General features: G+C 43.6%; 1 protein-coding gene across 1 annotated transcript in view; it reads left to right on the top strand.

The window, feature by feature from the left end:
- The first annotated feature begins 445 nt into the window (after positions 1-445).
- MAST4 (microtubule associated serine/threonine kinase family member 4) overlaps positions 446-23,056 on the top strand; it is a 557,439-nt gene continuing 534,828 nt past the window's right edge. Inside the window, 1 exon segment of the mRNA XM_032849379.1 lies at positions 446-1,105. Coding sequence (XP_032705270.1) covers positions 737-1,105 — 369 coding nt within the window. The 5' untranslated portion in view covers positions 446-736.

The raw sequence follows: 23,056 nt of genomic DNA, 5'->3' as shown, positions 1-23,056 counted from the left end.
CGTGACTGTGTTTCCTTCTACTCTTAAAGCCCTACTACTTTTTCTTCTGGTCAGTTTCCTCGATTTTACTTTTTCCAAACAAAGTCCAGTTCTTCTCCAAGGTCTCACCGCCCCCTCAGCCATCTCTCCAAGGCATTCCAAGGACCCACAGCCGCTCCCCCGCCAAGTTCGAAATCCCAGGCTTTGGCTCCGATGCGGGCTTCCACTCCCACCCTCCAGGGTCCCTCCTCCTCCTCTCCAGAGTCCCCGGGGCCCCAAGCCCTCGGCGGGATCCCGTAGTCCGAGCCTCGGCCCCGCCTCCCCTACCTGACGCCCGTGCGGCCGGGGGCGCCGCAGCCTCCGCCCACCGGCGCGCCTGGCCCGCCATTGGTTCCCCGGACTGCCCGTCTCCTCCGCCGGCCCCGCTCCTGCCCGGAGGCAGGTTTTGCTGGCGAAGCCGCAGTCCCGGTGGCGCGGGCGCGGCGCGCACGGGTTGTGGAACGTAGACCGCGGACCCGAGCTGGCCTGTCCCCGCGCGCGGCAGCCCCCGTCGGCCGCCAAGTCTGGGCGGCTGGTAAGTTGGCGGCGGTCTCCGGCGGCCGTGCCGCGGCCATGTAGTCGCCGGCGGGGCTCCCCGCAGCCCGGGAGCGTCAGCGAGAGCGACCCAGAGCCGCGCAGCCCGCAGCTTTCCCTGGAGACGCTGAGTGCGCGCCGCGTCGCCGCCGCCCCCGGGCCGCACTTTGGGCCCGAGAGGGAAATGGGGGAGAAAGTTTCGGAGGCGCCGGAGCCGGTGCCTCGCGGCTGCAGCGGCCACGGCCCCGGAGCTCCCGCCCCTGCGGTGGCCGCCGTGTCCTCTCCAGGCGCTTCCTCGGCCGAGTGCTCCTCGGGCTCAGAAACTCTGTCGGAGGAAGGGGAGCCCGGCGGCTTCTCCCGCGAGCAGCAGCCGCCGCCGCCGCCGCCGCCGCCGCCGCGCGGCGCCGTAAGAGCCCGGCCGCCGGCCGCGTGGGCTCCCGCGCGCGTGGTGCTTGAGCTTGGAGTCTGTGCGCCGCCGCCGCAGCTCTCCGGAGGAACCGCGCTACCCGCGCCCCGGGGCAGCAGCGCGTCCCAGGAGGAGCAGGACGAGGAGGTGAGTTTCCCCTTCCGCCGCTCCCCGCCGGTCCCGGCTATCGGGAGACCTCAGCTCTGCGCCCCGCGCGCGGCTAGTGGCAGGGCGCACCCGGGACGTGGGGACGGGGAGGGAACCCAGGTGCTCTGCCCGGAGGCCGGGGTGATGGCAGTTAGGAGCCTCCCGATGCTCTATTGACTACCCGTGCCTGTTACCTCCGCTTGTGTGTCTTCAGGTGCTCTCTGAGAGTGTGCTTTCCAAGATGTCAAAGCCGCGAACTCACTGTCCGTATCTGCTACGGTGGGTCTGGGTACGGGTGTGATCTGGACGCCTAGCTTGTCCCCGCAACTCAGAGCTCATTTTCCGAAGTGGGCGTTGCTTCCCGCCGCAGCTGTCGGGCGGAGGGGAGTGTGGTGAGGGGATGGGTGTGAGGGGAAGAGACTGTGTGTGGGTCCTGGCAGACGAGTGCGGGCCGTACCGCGGAGTTGCGCGGAGGCTGTCAGTGACGCCGGCCCCCGGGATCCCCTGCGGGTGGTTTTGGCTGGTCCGCGCAGCGTCGGTCTCCTGAGAGACGGGGACTCTCAGTTTTCCGTCCGCCGCGCTGACCTGCCCGCCTGCAGCGCCCTTTCGGGATGTTCCCGGGTGTCCAGATGCGCGCGGGTTGCCAAACTGGATAGAGAACCTCCCATTTTCGGCGAGGGCGGGGGAGGGGAACTGTGTCCATCCTGGTTTCTTGGAAGAATTTCTTCTAAAACTTGTCGGTTGCGCCCCGACACGTTGAGCATATGACTTTGGTGTCCTCTCCACTGCTTTTCTTGTTTTACGTTTTTGTTTGTTTGTTTGTTGTTTTTGTTTGTTTTTTCGGCCTTTGGCGCACGCTTAGAAAGCATGGCGTTCTTCATTATCTTTAAGATTGTTTGTTTGGGACGGTGGTTGTGCGGAAGTCATCTTGGTCAGGCAAGGTTATAAATAAAACATCATCCTAACATAGACTCCTTGGGAAATTAATTCTTCAGTGCCATAATCCTATTTTTCTTCTCTCTGGTGGGGTTAGCTTTAATAAGTAATTGTCCTTGTCTCTCAGAATATGCAAGTTGAGGTCAGTGTCCTGACATTGGGCCCCAGGGATCTCAGTCTGGACGCAAAGAGTGAATCTGGCACAAGGGGGGGGGGGAGTGAAGTCCTCGATGTCATGTCAATGGCCAGCCTTCTGCCAGTAACCCTGACTGATTTCTCTGTGTCCAGGAGGATTGTAAGGATCCTGGACAGGTGTCTGGAGACCTGCTTTCTAGAACTGTCTCTCTGCTCTTGAGTTGTGAGGCCTTGGGTGAATTTTTGCATTCCTCTGACTTTCAGTTTTATCTGTAGAATGAGGGATTTGAACCAGTTAACTTCAAGATAAAGTTAATTTCCACAAAAATGCAGGTTTTGTTTTGTTTTTGTTTGTTTGTTTTTGCTGATCAGGAATTCAGGATGGCTGAATCATTAAGACTGATCCTAGGGACAGGATGCTGGGAGTTAAGCTGAGTGCCATACCTACCACAGGGCTCTCAGGGTCCCTCAGTGGCTCTGTCTCATTTTGAAGATGCCAGGCATGTGCCAGGTGTTTACCCTGTGATATCTGCTTCAGCTTTCAAGAGGAGCACACTTGTCATCGGGCAGCTAGGGGTATGCCCTAACTCATTGATTTACTACTGGATCTCATTTAATGTTGTCATTAGTAGAAAAGATGCCCACTGTTTTCTGGGTAGCTAGGAGAGGGTGCTCTGGGGTAAATGACATGGTCTCGAGTATCTTGGGGGGGGGAAGTAGGTAACTTCTCACTTTGGATCCTGATTCTGTAGCTGATTTATTGCCTGGCCTTAGGGTGACAGTGTTTGACTTTCTCGGAAGTGGATGTAATGATAGCTTATTTCACAGGCAATGCAGTGAAGCTTGGTTGATGGAAACATATTTTGGAAAGTGCAATGACTAAATAAATATGGTCAGTATTTGTGAAATCTCAGAAGTGGATGTAAACTGATACAGTATTACAATTTACTGTGTAACTTACTCTGTGGCAGGGGTTGCTGGAAATTATCCAGGAGTGGAAACCTTGACTTGCTCTGAGGATTTTAAAGTGCAACTGTAACTGTGGAGTTTTTACCTCCTTAGGAGTACAGAAGCGGTAGTCTTGGTGAAAGGCCTTGAAGTCCAGTGTGTGGCGTTTCTTGTTTTGTTTTTTTATCCGCCTACAGGTGATCATATGGTGCAGTGATTTTTTTTAACTTATGTGGGGATCACGGGCTTTTTTGAGAATCTAATGTAAGCTCTCCATCTGTTCCTAAGAAAATGCACATAGATACAAACACTGTTCCAGAGGGTTCAGTTAGGTTACAAACACTAAGTTTAGTGGGAAGACCTGGGTTTGTGTCCCACCGCTGTCCCATTAACTAGATGCGGGATTGTGGACCATTCAACTCATGTAAGCCCTGGTTTTTGCACCGTTACATGGGAATAATAATGATAGAGTTAGGCATTTTATACGTGCCATTTAATTTAATCCTAGCACAGTATCTAACATAGAGTATTAAGTGCTAAATAAATATTAATTTTTCAGGTTAACTTGTGATGAAAATTTTGTGACAGGAAATTACGAACTTGGGCTGGCTTGTTATTTTTATTTATACATAAATAATCTGCTGCTTTGAGAGAACCTGAGGCTGTGTCTGTTCAGGTTATTCTGATTTTATTAGCATAAGCTGGGAAACAGATTTTATTTGTATCAGGTAGTGTTATGGCAGGGCAAAGTTAGTGTAATGTTAGTTATGCTACAGCAAGGCTCTGAGTATAAAGCATTAAAAGGCTTAAGTGCAACCCATAAAATGGGAAGAGGCTCATTTAGTTTTTGAAATTGTTATGTCTAGCTTGGGAGAGTCATTGCTTCCCAAAGTGTGTTTTTTCTTCTTACAGTAACATACTCTGTAACTTGTTAAAAAAAACAGCGAAATTCAAATATGTAGTGTATAATTGTGGTGCTAATTTTTTTGGCAACCTTGTGAAAGCTGATTTGACTATATCTAGTAGTGTCTTACAGTATTTTGTATTTTATCTTACTTTCAGTATGTGTGTAAACTTACTAAGTGTTACAGACTTAAATCGGCCCTTTATGCTTTTGGTGCTCAAAAACAATGGTTTGACAAGGCAGCGACTGTAGTTCTTTTGTACTTGAAACACTGGAGAGTTAAAGATGGCTCATGTCATTTCGTTTAATAAACAGCACCTGACTCCCTCTGCTGCTTTCTGAAGCCTTTGCATTTGGAGTCTGTGAGTTTTGAGAGGTAGTGGGCTCTATTAGTCTGTGGTGATCTAGATTGGAGGACTATTCTCTGATCACATGTCTCAGACTTCTGGGCACTCTGCTTTGTCATTTCTCAAAGCAACTTTCGTGGACACTAGTGAAATACTCAGGTGCTATTTTGCTGTTTCACTGAACTCCTCGATGGCAGGGATTTTGCTTTGTATGCCTAGCACAGTATGTCTAATACATTAGTAAGGACGCAGTGAATATATGTTGAATGAATAAGGAAAAAATGGCATCTTTGAAAATCATCGTGCATCTGATTGAAGGGTGACTGTATGTGTATCCATTTGTTTTTGTCTGTTGGGAGTTATGCTCAGACCTCTAGATCTCTTATCAAAAATATCTCATGGATCCAGGTTTTTTTGTTTTGTTTTTTTAAAAGAGAAAGGGAGAAGGAGGGAACAGAGCAGAGGGACAGGGAGACACTTTCATGCAAGCTCCATGCCCAGCACAGAGTCCGACGTGGGGCTGGATCTCACATTCCTGAGATCATGACTTGAGCCGAAATCAAGAGTCCATCACTCAACTGACTGAGCCACTCAGGTGTCCCAGGATCCAGGTAAAACCAAATCACCAAATCAAATACCTTTGAAGGGACTTGTGTATTAAGTCTGCTTTTCACTGTGTATATTAGAACTTGAAACTTTGAAGGATTCTTAGAATGGCTGAAAAAAAGGCTTAGTGGTTGAAAGGATTTTCAACTCGATATAAAGCAGCTCATTTATACTCTGCAACACTGAAGGGCTTGTTTTGTTGACATACGTTGGGAAACAGTTTCCTGTGTTAAGTAAGCACGGTAATGGGATGTCTCTGAACTGTTCTCTTAATTAGTGTTTGAGTTTGAGTACTGCTTTTAGTAATACTTGGGGTGTGCATGTGATAGTGATGCAGCAGATGAATTTCTGTTGATTAGTTAAGAAAATAAATAGCAAAAACAACCATGGATTCAGTAAAGTCCCCCCCCCCCCCGCTTTTTTAAAGATTTTATTTTTTGAGAGAGAGCATGCTTGTGTGCAGGAGTGAGCATGGGGCAGGGCAGAGTTGGGGAACAGAGGGAGAGGGAGAAGCTGACTTCCTGCTGAGCACGAAGCCTGACTCAGGGCTCTATCCCAGGACCCCAAGCTCATGACCTGAACCAAAGGCAGCCGCTTAACTGACTGAGGCACCCAGGCCCCTTCAGTAAAGCTTTTCTTGGGTTTGTATTTTATTAATCACAGCAGCTACATAATTTGAACAAAAGTAGTGTATAAATCTTGGTGCATTTAATATTTAGTCTCCTTTTTTGACTCACAATTTCATCAAGAGAGCCATGAGTTTAAAGAATCAGTCAAGCAGTATGTATTGCATGAGATTCTTACGAAGCATTGGCCTCAGCTCTAAGGGTCTGAGAGTGGATGAGACAGAGATAGCTTGGAGCTCACGGAGCTTCTAGTGTAGTTGGGGGAGATAGTCCCTAAACGTACAATTATTAGTTGGTTTTGCAGTTGGTAAATGGGTACAGAGGAGCAGACTGTGAGGGAGTGTGTCTGTATCGTATAACTCGTTTAATGTGGAGGTGAGCATTGCCTCACTGAGGTGGCGATATTTGAGCTGAGACCTAATGGATGAGTTCAAAATAGCTGGGAGGAGGGAAGGGGTCAGAGCGATGCAGAGAGCAGGAGGCTGTGAACCCGGAGAGAATATGGTAGGTCTGTGGGTCATTTGGCATGGAGGAGGGAGCATAGCATCCCTCCTGATGATGCTTGATAGAGATGCAGTGGGTTGTCCAGAATCTTGTGGACTTCATTCCAAGGGTACTGGGAGCCATTGAAGGACTGAATCAAGAAAGTGGTCTGATAAGATTTGTGTTTTCAGAAGGCGGGAAGCCTGAAAGCCTAGCTCTTGGGAGCTGCTCGTGTAGCTTGTTTAAATGTTCCAGGGTTGGAGCTGATGACCTAGAAGAAGGCATCTTGATAAATGGTATGTACCTGGAACAGGGGCTCATTCCTGGTAGTTCAGGTTCTCCAGGTAAATACATGGGAAATATCCTAGAAAAAGAATTTAGCTCTCTTCCAGAGATTATTGTAGTGTGATTATCAATGCTCCTTTTCACTGTGATGAAAGCCTTAAGCCTATTATTTTCTTAGAGGAAAAACTTTATTCATGGGAATGGTGACTGAGAAGAGGGGCTTGCAGTCGTTCATTTCCACAGTAAATTTTAGGAAAACATTTACCCAAGGTGAATACAAGATAAAATTGCCCTGAGATTGTATGAGCTTCCCTGTTGGTGGGAAGTGTGGTGTTTGTGAGCTAATACACGTTATGAGAGTCTAGCTTGTTTGCTTGTATTTTTTTGGAGAAGGAAGGGTCAGCATCAGAGAACTAAGGATTTTGCCCTTTCCACCTCTGGTCTGAGGTGTTCTAGGGAAAAGTCAGGTGTTTACATTTTTCCACTGTTTTAGTCAATGACAAAGCTATTTAATCTACACAGTGTATGAATGAATCCAGTCGTTTCTAAGTTTGTCCCTTTGAGGAAGGGGATAGAAGAACTATAATGTGGGGTGCAAACATGACAAACTGTAGAAAAAGCTTGTTACAAAATTTCTCACAGGAACACCTGGGTGGCTCAGTCCGTTAAGAGTCTGCCTTTGGCTCAGGTCATGATTCCAGGGTCCTGCCTACTGCTTCTCTGTTTGTGCTCACTCTCTCTCTGGCAAATAAGTGAATAAAATCTTAAAAAAAAAAGAAAAGAAAAGAAAAGAAAAAATTTATCACAATGAGGAGGATCCATAACCAGGTGGCCTGGCACTAGAGAAAATTGAGTGCGGTCTATGTGTATGCATGCACATTTCTGTCTTAGAAAAGATGATTACACTTTTTAGATGGAAGAAACCCCATGCCATTTATAATCACATTATCACAGTCTGTAGTGTAGTCTGGACTTGTGCTCCTCTCTTTCCTCCCATCAGGTCTAGCAGCCAGGCCAGTTTTTCTCTGCTCTAGGGTCCGTAGTGTCTGAGGGTACAGACTAATGACACTAGTTCAGCTAGTAATGGGTTGTGTGACTTTGGAAATGTTATTAATGCTGAAACTGTTTCCTCATCTGTAAACTGGGCATGACAATGTTTATTGCAGAGGGTTGTCCTGAGACTTAATGAGATGTTTTCTAGAGTCCCCAGCATGATTCCTGGCACATAATATGCATTCCGTAATGGCATTTGTTCTTACTACTGAGTATGGAAGAGCTGGTTTATGCACACTGTGCATGCCATAGCCAGGAATAATTAGAAGCCTAGAATTCCTTTCTCTGGTGAATTATGCTACCAGCATGTTTTATTGGCAGACCCTTTCATTCATGAGTAGGTAGATATGTAACATAGTTATCACTTTTAATTTCATAGAGCATTTCTTATAATGTACTAACAGGAAAACTTTATGGTGTATGGTTCATTAACCCTTCTATTAAGATACTATCTCTCTTTTACTCATGGAACCTCCTCTTAGTGGTCATTTATTAAATAATATCCTAGGAGACTCTATGCATATGTAAATTACTTGCTGTACCCAGGGATTTAGTCAGAAGGCAGCACATCAGCCTGGTGGAGAGGCTGGTGAGATGACCGTGAGCTTAAATATTGTAGCTAATGATTTGGAGACTCAGAAGAGAGTGACAAGACACATCAGATGATTTTCTGGAAGCCATCTTTGGTTCACGTAAGCATTAGGGTCAGATGGGACAAGGCAGGTGTTCAAGGGGTCACCCCAGTTTCGTAGAAAGGAAATCTTTCAGAAGTGTGATAGTACTTTTAAAAGTGCAAGAATTCGTGTATGTATATTGTGCTCACCCCACCCCCTTTTGTTTTGACCCTTTAGGGGCAGTGTAAGCATGTCACCCTTTAAGGCAAAAATAAAAATAATCTCGGAGCACTTACCTTATAACTCATGCTGGTGCAGGGATTGCGGTTTGTTTCCCTCTCACCAACCTCATGCACTGCCCTACAGGCCTGTTCAGGTCGCTATTTACATAACTTTGCATTGTTCAATTCAGAGATTCTTGTTCTCTTATGTTTCCAATATTTTGTCTGATTTTTTTTTTTTAATCTGGTACTGTTGTTTTGGATTAAAGCATAAGATTCAGCAGAAGTCTTATCCTTGGCATCTTCTGTATACTTGTCTCTTTCCCTCTCTGTGCCTGTCTGTCTCCGCACACTCTCACCGTGTTCATAATCCCTGGGAAGGATAGATAGGCGAGAAACCGTTCCCCGGAAGGCAAAATGTTGGTTCAGGACCGTGGTCAGCGGCACACATACAATAGAGTCACACTTCAATGTCTAGAATTCCTGTGCAGTTTCTGGTGGACCCTCCCACTTCTCTTAATGAAGAGCACTCACGGCTTATTTAATAATTTGAATTCATAACTGTCTCACATTTGTCTGTGAGACAGCCTATGAATTTGTACCCTAAGCTTGTACTCTTTTGCCAGCCCATCAATTCCTTTCTTGGACACAGTCGATATAATTTTGATTATGGTACTTATTTCCACTGAACCTTTCAGCCCAAATGGTTTGTACTGATATTGGGGGCCAGGGGGAGGTAGGGAATGTAGGAGGGAGAGTGGAAATACTGAAAAATTTGCTTTCTTTTCTTAACTAATTTCATAGGCTATCATGTGGAAAATGAAAATTTAATTTTTTTATTCTTGAATTTGTAATTTAGTGTTGTTTTCAGTGGAGGGCAAGCTCACAGGTGCAGCTTGTTTAGTTTGGGTGGTAGAAGATACATTAATAAACTCATGTCAGGTGTGGGTCTTTTGGCCTTTGCCTTAGAACTTGGTCAGTTCCTTTTTAATAAGCTGAGAAGGTAGGTGTGTAGTTCACTCCTGGCTCATGATTTTGTGCCTTTCTCTGCTGGTTTTGAAAAGAATACCATCATATCTCTGGCTTCTGGTATTGACATTTGTTTTTAGGCATTCTTTTAGGCAGAGATGGGTATACCTTTTGCCCAGTAGGAAGGGCTCCAGTGCATCATCGGTGGAAAGAAAATAAAATTGGGTTAGAATTGGTTAAAATCTTAGGTCACTGTATATGTCATTGGGACTTCAATTACAGAAGTTACAAATTTAAAATTGCTTCTTGGGGCAGTCATTGCTACCTAAGCTACATTAAGGTGTTGAAATGGGATGCAGTGGTGATGAAATCTATTTTGTATATAAAGGTTCAAGGATTATTTTCACAAACAGCTTTTTGTTAATGAATAAATAATTTCTGTTATGGTGTCTAGCTCCTACACATGTACCATAAACTCAGAAAATCTGCTTTGTTACTCCTTTAGCTTTAGCTGGAATTCTTAGCTGAAATCCTCTGAAGCTTAATTGATATGGTTTGAGGCTTATTTGAAGTCATTATCCCCTCAGGCTTGTTTTAAGAGGGCAGCTGTGGGGATTCTCCCGCAGGTGTAGCCAAGGGAGGAGGGGAGAGTTGCTCCACACAGAAGGGCAGCCTGAGATTTGCTTGTTCGGAGAGAAGTCATCCTTAAAAAGTTTGACCAAAGGAACACTTCATACTCCTCTTACATGAGTAGAGTACCTGTCAGGAAGACTCAAGAAAAGGCTGTCCTTTCATTTTTGTGGCTCTCTTGTGACTAGTGAGTAGAAGCTTGGGATTAAGTTGGTACAGTTTATTTTAAAGATTATTGTGTGAGCATCAGAAAGCTACAGTCAAATCAGGAAAGACTGCCTTCTCTTTGCTCTGTGTATCGGTCCTTTAACTTACGTATCTATTGTTTGAAATACTACTTTTGTAAATTTAATGTACCACTTAATGTCTTTGGAATTTCTTGGTGTTTTGTTCTAAATACATTGAGTAAGTTATCCTCATAAGCTGTTGACTGCTGGCTAGTAAGAGAAATAGGGTCAGAGTGGTTCTAAGACCTCTTAGGACTACTTTTAATCTGCGGTGATGGATGGCTTTTAGACGTAGTGCAAAAATCACTATTTGAAGAAGAGATAAAATGGAAATTACAAGTTGGAACTCTCTTAATTTTATTAAAAAGTCAACATCACTTATTTTCAGGAGGAAATTGGAACATTGGAACATTGGAGCAAGCTGAGGGTAACAGTTTTAAAATTGGGGAATAAGACCAGCTTGGGAGGAGTTATACCTGGAGAGAAGCAATTTGACATTTTGGCATTTTTTTCTTTACTCCCCTTGTGAAGTGTGGCTGTTGGAATTTTAAAAAGAACATAACAAACTACATTAGTTGGGAGATTGTAGTAAGCCAATTGAATAGAACGTTTGTGGGAAAAGTCTTTTTTTGGTTATGAAATTGTGTGATTCACCAAAAACTCAGGTTTTTTTGTTCTCACTTTCTGTTTTCTCTTTTCTCCTGTAATGTCCTGGTGTGGTTTTCCTGCCTTACTATTCTGTGAACAAGGTCCTTTTTTCCTTTACTTTTTTTAACAATTTGACATCTTGTCGTGCTTTAGGGCTCTCACTTTGGGCATCAATCATCTTTGAAAACCATTGAAGATGTAAAAGTGTGTAAGAGGAGGTAGAGGGTGAGGATAAAAGTGCATGCACTGTTCATGAAAGTAGGTATCTTTTTTAACTTTAAGAGTTGAAGATCGCTCACTATGTTGTATACCTGAGACTAATGTAACATGTGCCTCAACTGTACTTAAATTAAAAAGTGGAAGATAGCGAAGTTCTTTTTCTGAGGGTTGTGCTGCATCTCTTTGTTCCTGGGTTATGCCAGATCTTGTCTTTACTGTTAACATTTGTACAGGACTTTACAGTTTGCATAGCCTTTTCTGATACTTTATTTGATTTCTCCTTCCCATTTTGTACAGTTGTTTTGTGGTATTGTTGATAATTAATGTCTCTCCTCCACTAGACTGTAAGCTCCTCTGAGAGGGAACAGCATCTTATCAAGTCAAATTCCTGCTCCAAGAATACTGCATGGGGTTCAGTGGACAATAATATATTGTCAAATTGCATTTGAGGCATAGTGTGTGTCAAGACATCATTCTGAGGGCTCTACATGCATTTATTCATTGAACTTTTACCAAAGTCCTTTAAAATTTAATAATTCAGTTGGTCCACACTACCATGCTGTAGCTGTGGCTAAGTGACCTTCTTGACGTTATATACCCTGCATTCCTTAAGGTCCCAGCCTCTTGATCTCTCTGTATCCAAGAACCTAGCACAGAACCTTAGATGATGTGACAAGAATAAACGAATAATCATTAATGAAAAGACATACTTAGCAGATAGGTCTCTGTGCCTTTGGCGTGAAGAGTTGGGCTGAAGAGTCTGTCTGTAGAACTCAAGGTCACGGCTAAGATTTAAAGCTCTGATCTGGAGTTTCAGGTCATCAGTTAATGGGCTGAGTGAGTTTCTACAAATGAGGATTTTAAACTATAAACCAATTTTTATTTTCTGGTTGGCTTTGGGAAAGTGCATTCTGCTAGGATAATTTTTGGTTGTTCATCACAATCACAATTGTAGCAGTAAGCCGTTATTGGCCACATGTTTAAAGGAATTATTTTTATTTCTGATGAAATATTGATAACCAGCCTTAAAACATTAACAGTGATACTGGGCTGTACTCACTGGTGCTTGAGAAAATGCTGCTGTCAGTGGAAATGAGTTGCAGGAATTCTGGTAATTTTATGAGTAGTGGCTGAGTATTGGCGGATGGGTTGGGAGCCTGAACTCTGTCTTGACTTCTTAGTAGGTGGATTACAGCCTCTGTGATTTTCACATGTGTTGAAACAAGAGGTCCTTTGCAGCTCCAATTTTTTGTTTCTCTCTTACTACAGAAACATTGGAATTTTAAAGTTGTCAGGAGTATATAATTTGTTCTAGAACTATTTATTCACATCTTTCTTTTGACAGACTTGGTCGCTGTGTTTTCTGATTTGTGGATAGGCATATATATTCTTGAAAGGAATTCTCACAAAGACATTTACTCATAGATTCTTCCTTTCAGATTATGCTGACTTAAACATACAGGAAAAAAAAGTTTCATGTTCCATTTTTATTCATCTTTTAGAATTACTTGGTATGTTTCTGTCAGTCTTCCAAAGAAAGAGAGGGTACTATCTCTTAACTCCCAACCCCTGCAGAGGAGTTTAACTCTGGATAACAGGGTCAGTTTTGCATTTTGTTTGATGCTTTAGCATACTGTTGTGTGCATCAGAAGTGATTGTTCTGGGGCATCTGAGTGGCTCAGTTGATTAAGCTTTCAACTCTTGATTTTTAGCTTTGGTCATGATCCCAGAATTGTGGGATTAAGTCTCACTTAGGGCTCTGTGCTGAACAAGAGTCTGCCTGGGATTCTCTCTCTCTCTCCCTCTGCCCCTCCCCCTGCTAGTATCCTCTCTCTCTTTTTGTTTCTCTCAAACAAAAACTAAAAAAGAAGTGATTGTTGTAGGTGAAACTATAAAGGATGGTCTTTTAGTATTAGCTCCTGGAGACTCTGACTGCCAAATTGGGTCTTTTCCTTTAGAGCCGTCTCCAAATCCTTCATCAGTGGCAGAATCTGCTTTTTATTTTACTGTAGGCTCTAGACAGAAAAGACTTGGGTTTGCAATTTTCTTGCTGCCCAGAATTAATCTCTCTGGGCCACATGGCATGTCACCAGTCTATCATTCCCATGTCTAGACCAACAATTTTTGATTTTAAAAAATTCTTCAATTTGGAAGATTTGTATGGTGTCTACTCTAGCAGGCGGCTGGGGCTCTCCTGCACTGTTCTAGATCCTAGCTGCCCAGCCTCTGCAGTAGACTACAGTTTATGAAGTTAAATCACAATAAAGAGAATTTTGTTTTTGACCAATGTGTTGACTTGTGTTTATTTTTCAAGAGCAGAGGCTAATACCTCTTAATATCTCTAGCTTAAGCTAATATCTCTAGCTTAAGCAATCAGGGTGGTTTTATAAATTTGTTTGAAAGTCTGTTGTTTGGAACTTGGAGTGTGAAGTCCTACAGAGATGTCATTTTCAAGGGTGATTGGGTATCTAGATGAGCCTGCAAAAGCATTATGAAGGCCCGGAATAAATGGGATACTGGGGCAAGCCTCTTTTCTCTCTAGAGAATTGGGGATTATAGGGCAGCTTCTGAAGGTAGGTGCTGGTGGCACAAGGAATTATTGGGGTTAATTCTCAACATCTGCACAGGGATGGTCTGGGCCCAGACCTGCCAGGTTTTCTCAGGGCCGAGGTGAGTCAGGGGAGAGGGAATTCTCACAACTCAGCCTGTACTCTGGCCATGTGGCAGCTCAGGGGCTCCTCCTGCAGGTGTGACAGTCACTCTCCTTTGTCCTAAGGACACCTTCAGGGATGCCCAGGACTCCTTCACATGTGGGGCAATTCATTTGAACACCAAGCAAAACGTCCACTGGCAGTTTTCAGTTCATTTCTGCTGGGGGAGACCTGTGATGGCCAAGAATTTAAGGACACCTTTTAAATAAACCAAGTACTATTAATGGAAAAAATGAAAACTGGGAGGCATTTGTCCAAAACATGTTTTCTTTGTCAATAAAATTTTGGTGTAGGGCAAATGATGTTCTAATTTGGTGGTCCCTCTCTCCCTCAGCAGCGGGCACTATTAAATTTCCCCTAGCTTTTTCTTTGTAGGTTAATTCCCATAACAAGATTTATCCTTCGTCTATAGATGAGGTTTTAAATGATTGCCACATACCCTCCTTCCACGGGGGAACTGATTTGTTAAAAAAAACAAGTAAGTGTTTTCAGGGAGTCTTTGTTTTCTGAACCCAGCTTTGCCGAGACTGAGGAAGGATAGTTAACATCATTCTGAGTAGAGGGTGTTTTTACTCATCATGTTGAGAGCTGCTTGCTTTCTCTCTCCCGTCTGTCTACCCTCCTCTCAGGATGGAGTTAAAGCTAAGTTGTGGAATTAGTGCATTTGGTTCTTGCAAAGAGGGGGTGAAGGCCCTGTCAACGTTGCTTACAGCTAAGTTCCCCCATGGAGATAGCTCCATCAGAGCCTCACCGTGTCCCTTCAGAGATTGTCAGTGGTAATTAAAGGAAACCAAAACACAGATTGTTAAAAAATGATAAATACAGGTTTACCACGTGATTTCATAACGATAAGTGTCAGTTCTACTGAGAAATGTAAGCAGGTGCTCACTTTATACTCAGGAAAATCCTGTGATCACTTGGGCACTGTGTGGAATTGTTCAGATACTATTACCTGTAGTTCTTAGGAATTTATTTTGACACTTAAGGACATCTAAGGATGTAAATTTAATTATTGCTGCTGCTCTCTCTGTGGGCTTAGATGAAAAGTGGCAGATTATATAACAATTACCATTACGGGTTTTGTTTTTTTTTTTTTCAATCTTTGGCAGTCAGACTGATTTGACTTTTGGTGGGGGGGGGTAGCTTTCCATTTGTGGGTAAAACAGTTGCTCAATTAGGATGTATTAGAAAACTCAGGCCTGGAGTGTCTGGGTGGCTAAGTGGGTTAAAGCCTCTGCCTTCAGCTCAGGTCATGATCCCAGGGTCCTGGGATCGAGCCTCGAATCGGGCTCTCTGCTCAGCAGGGATCCTGCTTCCTCCTCTCTCTCTGCCTGCTTCTCTGCCTACTTGTGATCTCCATCTGTCAAATAAATAAATAAAATCTTCAAAAAAAAGAAAAAAAACTCGGGGCTGTTACAGTGGTGCTTTCTGGGGTGTGGGGGCACTCATTTTAATGTAAGTTTGTAGGCTGGAGCTAAGTATCTAGTATTATCCAAGTACAGGGCTGGTGTCTCTCTTTCTTTCCATTGCCTTTTGGCCTGTACTTTGGGAGGACAGAAGGGGAGGAAATACTAGAGGGCTGGGGGTGGACACAGGGTCTTGCGATGTCGCAGTGTTCCCTTAGCATGTTGTTTTGAGACTAGGTACTGGCGAAGGTGACCTTGGAGGTGAGATGTAGGGTTCCTGCCTGGCACCAACGCTGCCTCTAACCCTTCTTCCACTGGGTCGGAGCTGGTGTGCAGGTGCCCATTGTTTCTTTCTGTCAGGTCCATAGGTATTAATTCACTTCTTGGAAAGCTCTGTGGGAGTTGGCAGGTGGGAGGGAAGGAAAGCATCCACAGAAGAAATTTGTAAAAAATCTGGTCCTGCCTAAAGCAACACGCAGTCGGTTAAGGAGACAGAGCATACGTGGAGGGAGTTGACTTGAATATGCACAGCGTGCTATGAACAAGCGAGAATGTGATTCAGACTGAAGGTGGGTCGGGGGAGGGAAGGAAGTATAGAATCTAATGATGGGATTTTCCTGAAAGAGCATTTTCCTGGTGCCTTGAAGGTGAAAGAGGAGCAAGTTGTACCAGGTGAAGTGATTTGCTGTAACAGGTATGTTCACTAAGTATAGTTGTGGTCTCAGAAAAGTCTTTTATTTTTCTCTTCCAAAGTAAGATTATTGAGAAGGAAGAGGAGTTTGTAGGTTGGTGTTTCCATATGTTTATGGTTAATTCATTGTGCCTGTGTAATTTAAAATTGCTGGTACAAAATACTACCAGGTTGGTCGTATTTTCCTTAATACCACTTTATTTATAGCTTCATAACTTTCTAATCAAGATTATTTTTTCAAAGATTAATCTTTCCCTAGATAATGAAGCAATGTTTTTGACAAATAGTGTTTTAGTCACTGTGGTAAGGAACTTTGTGTTTTTGTTGGTGAGGGCAGAGTTCAGGAGAAAGTATGTTGGGTGAGAATTGACCAGGTAAGCCATTTTGGATACTATCTCTTGAAGATAGTACTTTCCTTGCTTTAGGATATCTTTCGATTACTCATGACTGGAAATTTGCCAAGTTTAGAGCAATGATGTCTTTGGCCCAGCTAGAATTTCAGACACTCCCTTAATCTTTTTCTTTTTTTTTTTTCTTCTCAGTGTGCACTTGGGAAACTTGAAGGAGAAGCTCTTACCCTCTGGGTCTCTGGCAGGAATCATGCATGGTGTGTGTCAGAGTGGGGTTCTTGCTTTAACTGAGGACTTGAACTGTGGCCATGGTAACCCTGGGTCTAGGAGCATTTGAGACTTCTGAACCGTGCGAACTCATTTTAACACCTCAGCCTCCCTAGGCTAGCTGGTTTTATAAGGCAGATCCTGTGATTTTTATAAGGTAATTTCTCCAGACCTGTCAGGTAGCTAGTTCCCAGTGTTGGAGATGGAGAGGGAAGTGAACCTCCTGAGGATAAAACCCGCTCTCTATAAAACTCCCGGGACTTAATGTCTGCTTCAGGATTCTGCAAGCACGGGAGAAAATTCCCTCACCAGAAAGTGAGTGATTCTGATCTACTGATATGGGGGTCATGTGTGATGTGGTGGTTGCTTCCAAAAGCCACACTAAGTTAGAAAGCAAGGCATCAGGGGGTACTGGAGAAAATGTGCATTGCGTGAGTGGGGAAAACTTACTGGAGGTGGGGCCGCTTAAAATGGACAGACCAAGGTGGGATGATAGGGGTGGTTGTGCTTTTGCAAGTAACACTGAGTCCCAAATGAACCTGCTTTGAGCTCTGTTCTCTCTTCTCCGGCCCAGCATGTCAAGACTCTTCCATCAGGAAAAATACCTGGGAAAGCAGTCTGTGAGGCCCCAGTGAGTGTCTGGCCAGTTGCATGAGGCCTTCAAGTGTTACAGCCCCATAAACTTAAAATTGTGGCCCTGCCATTGTTATAATTTGACTAAAAATTTAACTATGACAATCCAGGCAGATAAAGTACCTAGAACTTGGTTTCTTTCCACTCAAAGGTCTTGTGCTTCTTTCCCTCCCTCTCTTGGCACCCTGCCCCCGCCCAGCTCTGACCCAGTGGCTTCTTACATCCATCATCACCCATAGGTCTGTCAACGCACTGAGCTTGCTGAATTGTAGTGTCTTCACCCCTCCCCAGACCACTAGCTTCGTGAGAGTGGAGCCCCTGTCTGCTTCATCTTTGTCCTCACGGCAACTGCATCCCAGTGTGCAGGAAATCTTTGAGTGAATGAACGCATGGAGGGCTGTTGACTGTGTAGTGAAAGAGAAGCTGAAGCTCTGCGATGAGGGGCAGCCCTGAGAGACTTGGGCTAGAGGAACACCAAGCTGGAGTCTCCTCACCTTGCCTTGAGGATTGTGGGTGCTATGGCATGGGAATGTCTCATTTATTCTCTGTCCCCATAGCTAGGTAAACAATTTGGAGTGGAATTCAAAGAAGGGATATTAAAAAAACACCTTTTGAAAAAAGTTTTAAGTGTTTTATGTTCCGGTTTTATGTCAGAATTAGTTTCTAGAAGTCTGGCACTGCTGGCTAGCCAGTTGTCACGAATTAGGCAGAACTGCCTGGAATAAGACCAGTGCATCCTGGCTGAACATCTGAGCCCACTGCTTTGGAGTCCCTGGTTTCCTCCCTGTTGGAAGTCCTGAGAGGGCTGATCCAGGAGAGGAGGAAGCCCAAGAACTCCCTGGAGGTGAAGCACTTCCTTTCTGGATCGACAAGTGTTTGTGAGGCCCCGGGGAAGCAAGGGTCTTGCTTTCCAAAGCTCCCAAGATGAGCCTCGGGCAGGGACTTCTGTGTCTTTGGATATGGGCGCTGCATCTCCATCCTCTGAAAGGGCAAACGTTTAAACATGTATGTAAAAGCAGGTTCGGGAACGAAGACCGAGACTTCCTTGTGTAAATAGATGGTAAGTACTGCTCCTTTCTTTCCTTTTACTAATTAATTTCCCTGACAGCTTTGCTGGCGGCTCTTATCCACAATTGGTTGCTGGATTGCAGTGCTCAATTATCTGTGTAATAACACGCTATAAAAACATACAAAGCCAGGAAAAAATGGCTTCCACCAGAGAGGCTGTGCCTTGAAAATAGACACCTTGCGCATTCACGTCTGGACTGAAAGAAGAACCTCAAAGCTGTCATTAATGATTTAATGGACTGCATTTCTTCCTAAAGGTAAAAGGAAACATTAAATTTGAATATGAGGCACTTAGATTACCTTAAGACCTGACCCAAAGCAAGAACTCATTAAAATACTCGGGATTTCTGATGCTGTTCATTCAGAGTGATGTTCCACGACGATCTTAATGTTGATAATGTAATTCATCCTAGGCTTTTTTGAAGGCCCACTGTGTGCTGGGCACTGCGTTGGTGATTTGCATACATGACTTTTTAAATTCTGCCTTCAGCTTTACAAGGAAGGTAGGGATATCGCTGTCTCACGGTTACGGAACGTGAAGCTCACAGAAATAACTTGCTCGCTGTTTGTCTCATACCGAAACCAGTGTTCTTCCCCACTGGGTTGGGGGGGCGGTCAGTAAAAGCCGACCGGAGCTTTTTTTTTTTTTTTTTTTTTTTTTTTTTAAGTTTTGCCTAAATAGATGGACCAATTTATTTTGACAGTTACTTAACAAAATGTAAAAAAAATATATATATATAGAATGGAATCGCTGAGCCTCCTTGAATTCCTGGCTCCTAGGATTGTAAAGTGGAAGGACCCTGTGGTTCTTTTAAGTGACCCAAGTTTGTGGGTAAAATGGAACACACAGTAGATCACCAGTTCAGACACCGTGGTTCTTTTCCCTTTGCTCAGCTGCTCAGGATGTCCATCCTCCCACCGTAGCGTGCCCTCTCCCCGCATAGTATCTGCAACCGTCAGGCGAGTGTACTACATAAGCCTAGACATGGAAGGACCATTGATCACTAACCAAAAATAAAACACCAAACTTAGAAAGACAATGTTTGGGAAATCCAGGAGCACAATAAACAAAATAGGGAGCCTGTTTTGCGGGCACTTTTGGTTGAATAGGGAAGTTGGTGCAATGGTGGTATTTTTGGTCTCCGCTTTGAGCACATTTGATTCTCCTGTAGAGCTTTGACATGTCTGCATTTGACTGGGAGATCCTGATTCTGTGGGCTTGTGTGTCTTAAAGGCTGCCAGGTGGTTCTGTGAGTAGCCAGCGGTGGGTATAGAACGACGGGCTTTGCTCCCATTGGCTCGCAGAGAAAGGCGGTGCTGACTGCCCAGTGGCATTTACTGAGGGTCCTTTACGAGCAGGAGCTGTGCTAGATGCTTTGCATGGATCATCCTTTTCATCCTCCCTGGAAGTCCACGAGGTCCAGGGCTGTAGCCTCCTCCTACTGCTGAGGAAACAGGTTACAAAGAACTCAAGTAGTTTTTACCTGGTTTTCTAATTAGTTACTGGCATGATTTTAACTCCTGGGTTGCCATTCAACTGTTTAACTTGTGGTACTTGGATTTTTACTGACCTTCACCTTTGACCCAAGAGCTTTGCATAAAGGGCACTAACCTCTGTCTTCAGATTAACAAAGGATTTTGATAGTTGGCTCTCCTTTTTGCATTGTTTATGAATATTTTGTAATTTGAAGATTCCATGGTGTGTGCGTGTGTGGGTGTGTGGATGTGTGTGTTTGAATGCAAATTCATGTCCTCACAATAACTTAACTTTTGAACCAACTTGAATGTCTTTGTTTACAGAAATAAATACTTTTTCTCCATATTGAGAAAGGACTGAGAAATAACGGGAACACTGGTTTAAAAGACCTCCAGTTAACTGGATGTGACTTTGGATGTTTACCTTGATAAATGTTGAGTGGATCCTCAAATTGCAAAGCAACTATTAACACATGTAGTGCCCATTAGAATGATAGTGCTTTTCATTTCCTTTAGAGGTGTGTGAATTGCTGGTGAACATGTAATGAAAAGAGAAGGATTTTTTTTTTTTTGAACTTAATTTTGCTGAACTGATGATTATTTTGGGAGTGTGCGGAGAGAGGAAGTAGAGAAGGGAGGCTACCTGTCTGCCTTTCTAGGACATCATTGCCTTTCTGTGGCCTCCTCAGGCAGTGAAAGGATTTTGTGCAGCCACAGTACCTTTTATGAATGTAACGGTGCCTTCTTGGCAGCTCCCTGAATGCCGTCCTGTCCCCCCGAGGCAGGCCTGTGACCCATGGGAGGGGTGGTGGAGATAACGAAAATAGTGGCAAGAAATCCACGGAGGAAGAGAGTTACACTTTGTATTTTTGTTGTCACTTGTTAGTGATTTGATCCTCAAACATAGTGTGACCGTTAGGTGAGAGTAACTTCTGTAGGAATAACTGTAGTAGAAGGTTTTTCACCTGGGACTTGATGGGGTTCCTGCTTTGGAGCATTGAGTCCCTCCTGGTAACGGGCTCACTGGATTGGGAAAGAAGACCGTGCCCCCTGCCGAGCAGGGGCTTGGCCATCACAGCTCCAGGGTGTGTGTATCAATTCCCCTGGAGCTGTCATGTCTTACCAATCTTTCATTAGCAAGACTTCTCCTTCCTGAAAACTCATAAAAATTCATGTTAGAATATCAGTGCCTGCAGGATCCTGTAGAATTTTAGTTGAGCTGCTTATACCCTTTTCTCCTAATAGATATGTCATCTGTTCGTGTATAGGGACCTGGGTGTGTGCTTGCAAATCTGTATAGATGCTCCTGTATATGCCCAAGTAGGTCTGCTGAGGGAAATAAACTTATTTTCCCGCCACTGGTTCAATGTGACTCAGACAATTCCATGCATATTCTCAGAAGATTCCATTCTGGTGAATATTTTAAATTTCATTAACCTTGTATATATTTTACCAGGTAACTCTCAGCATATCTGTTTATTACACAAGCAAAGCATCATTATAGTATTTGGAGAGAAGTAAAATGAATGTGTTTATTTTATTATTGATAAATATCTTTATTGAGGTCACTTTTTTGTTAGAAAAGATTTGTAAATTCTTACCACCACAATGTATATTCTTGTGCCCTTAAATTATGAAAAAAAAAAAAAAAGGGGTGATGTTAGCCTAACACATGATACCAGAATTTCAATATTTTAAATATAGGTCCTAAATTGCAGGAATCATTTAGGTTCTTACTGTTTTCTCCTTTTGGTAGAACGAGGAGAGGGGCAATATTTAAGAGTTCCCTGGAATTTAGCACACCGTTACTGAAATAGTAGGGAAGATCCTATCCCATTACACTTATCTATATAAGATGAAGTCTTGGCAGAGTATCAGTTGGATAGCTTGTCCTTTTCTCTAGCACTTTTATTATGAAGTGATTATTTTGGGTGTGTATGTTTATGAATGGAGGAAATAGGTGGAACTCTGCAATACTCATTTTCTTCCACCTTAAAACCATATGGTATTGTGCCTGTAACTAATCCTAAAAATACAATTTGAATAAAGTTTCATAGGACTTACCCTTTATTATGGGTAATGAAGTTACGCTATGAAATTAGAAATAGGCAGATCAGTCTGTACTACAGGGTATTACAGCTGACAGCCTTAACTGATTGATGACCCTTGGGAAGAAAACAAACTCGTATATAGCATTTGTGGTAACACAGAAGAATTTAGCTCTGTGGGCAATAATTTCTTTTCAGGAGTGTTAATTATCTGTAAAATGTGACTTCACATTTCTGTGGATTTGATGACAAAATATTGTTGTTACTTATTTCTCCAAATCCTTTCTTCCTGCCTCTTTGTCCGTTCTTTTCTTCTGCCCCATAGGAGGACAATTCTGGTTTTACCTCCCCCCCCCCCCCCCCCCCCGCCTTATGTCTCAATAGAAGTGATAACTCATTTTGTTAGAGTGGTAGTGATCTCAAAAGTAGAGGATTATGACCCTGCTGGGGGTTTAATCAGCTTGAGCAGGTGCATTCTAAGTAAGAGAGATACTGTTTTTAATGCAAATGTCCCCCCTTATTCAGAGGAAGGGAGACATGGATAGGAATTGACACAGCAGTTAAGTCGGAATTGTTTCTAAATAGATTGTTTTTTGTTTTTGTTTTTGTTTCTTTTTTTTTTTTTCCCTCTGATTTCTCTGGGCACCAGCAGCAGTCTTTGTTAATAATGGAAGTGAAATATAAGGAGGAGAAGTTGAAGGTGACTGTCTTAATTTTTTGCTCTGAGGGATCACAAATGCTTAAGAAAAATGAAGTCAGAGGCTTTTTCCTCTTCTTCCTTTGTCCTGAAGTGTGCTACTGTGCGAGAAGGGAGACACTTCTGAACAGTGTTGAAGAACTGGAGCATGCAGACTGATCCATGGCTCTCTGTTAGGTGAATGTAATCCGTTATGTGTAATTCCACATTGTATTTTAGTTAACTTTGGATTTTAGAGAGACAGTACTTTTGACTGAAATGATATGAGCCATATCCTACTTTTTAGGTGACGGTTACCTGAGCGTCTATAATTATTACACTGTACTTTATGTGACAGATATATTTTTTTCTGTGCATTTCAAAGACATTTTAACGAGAAGTCACCAATGTGCCCTTCTGAAATGAACTGTATCAATCCATTAGTCATTAATTTCTTCCTCAATCTACTAAAAAAATATTTATGGAGCACCTCCTATACCAGGCACTGTTAGTGGTCCTGGAAATACAGTAATAAACATAAAAAGTCCATGATCTCTTGCATGGAGGGGAGAACAACAATATATTAAACTAGTGTTAGAGGGGGCATCTGCAAACTTAGGGTCCAGATAGTAGATCTTCTAGGCCTTGTAGGCCAGGCAGTTTCTGTCACGACTGCTTGACTGCCATTGTAGTATGCAAGCTGCTATAGGTTACACATAGGTGAATGGCTAGGCTGTGTTCCAACAAACTAATTTACAGAATCAGACAGTGGGC

The sequence above is a fragment of the Lontra canadensis genome, unplaced genomic scaffold (genome assembly GCF_010015895.1).
Source record: "Lontra canadensis isolate GAN:19392208 unplaced genomic scaffold, GSC_riverotter_1.0 scaffold4, whole genome shotgun sequence".
In the NCBI taxonomy this organism is placed as follows: Eukaryota; Metazoa; Chordata; class Mammalia; order Carnivora; family Mustelidae; genus Lontra; species Lontra canadensis.
This window is presented reverse-complemented; position numbering and strand designations above follow the sequence as displayed.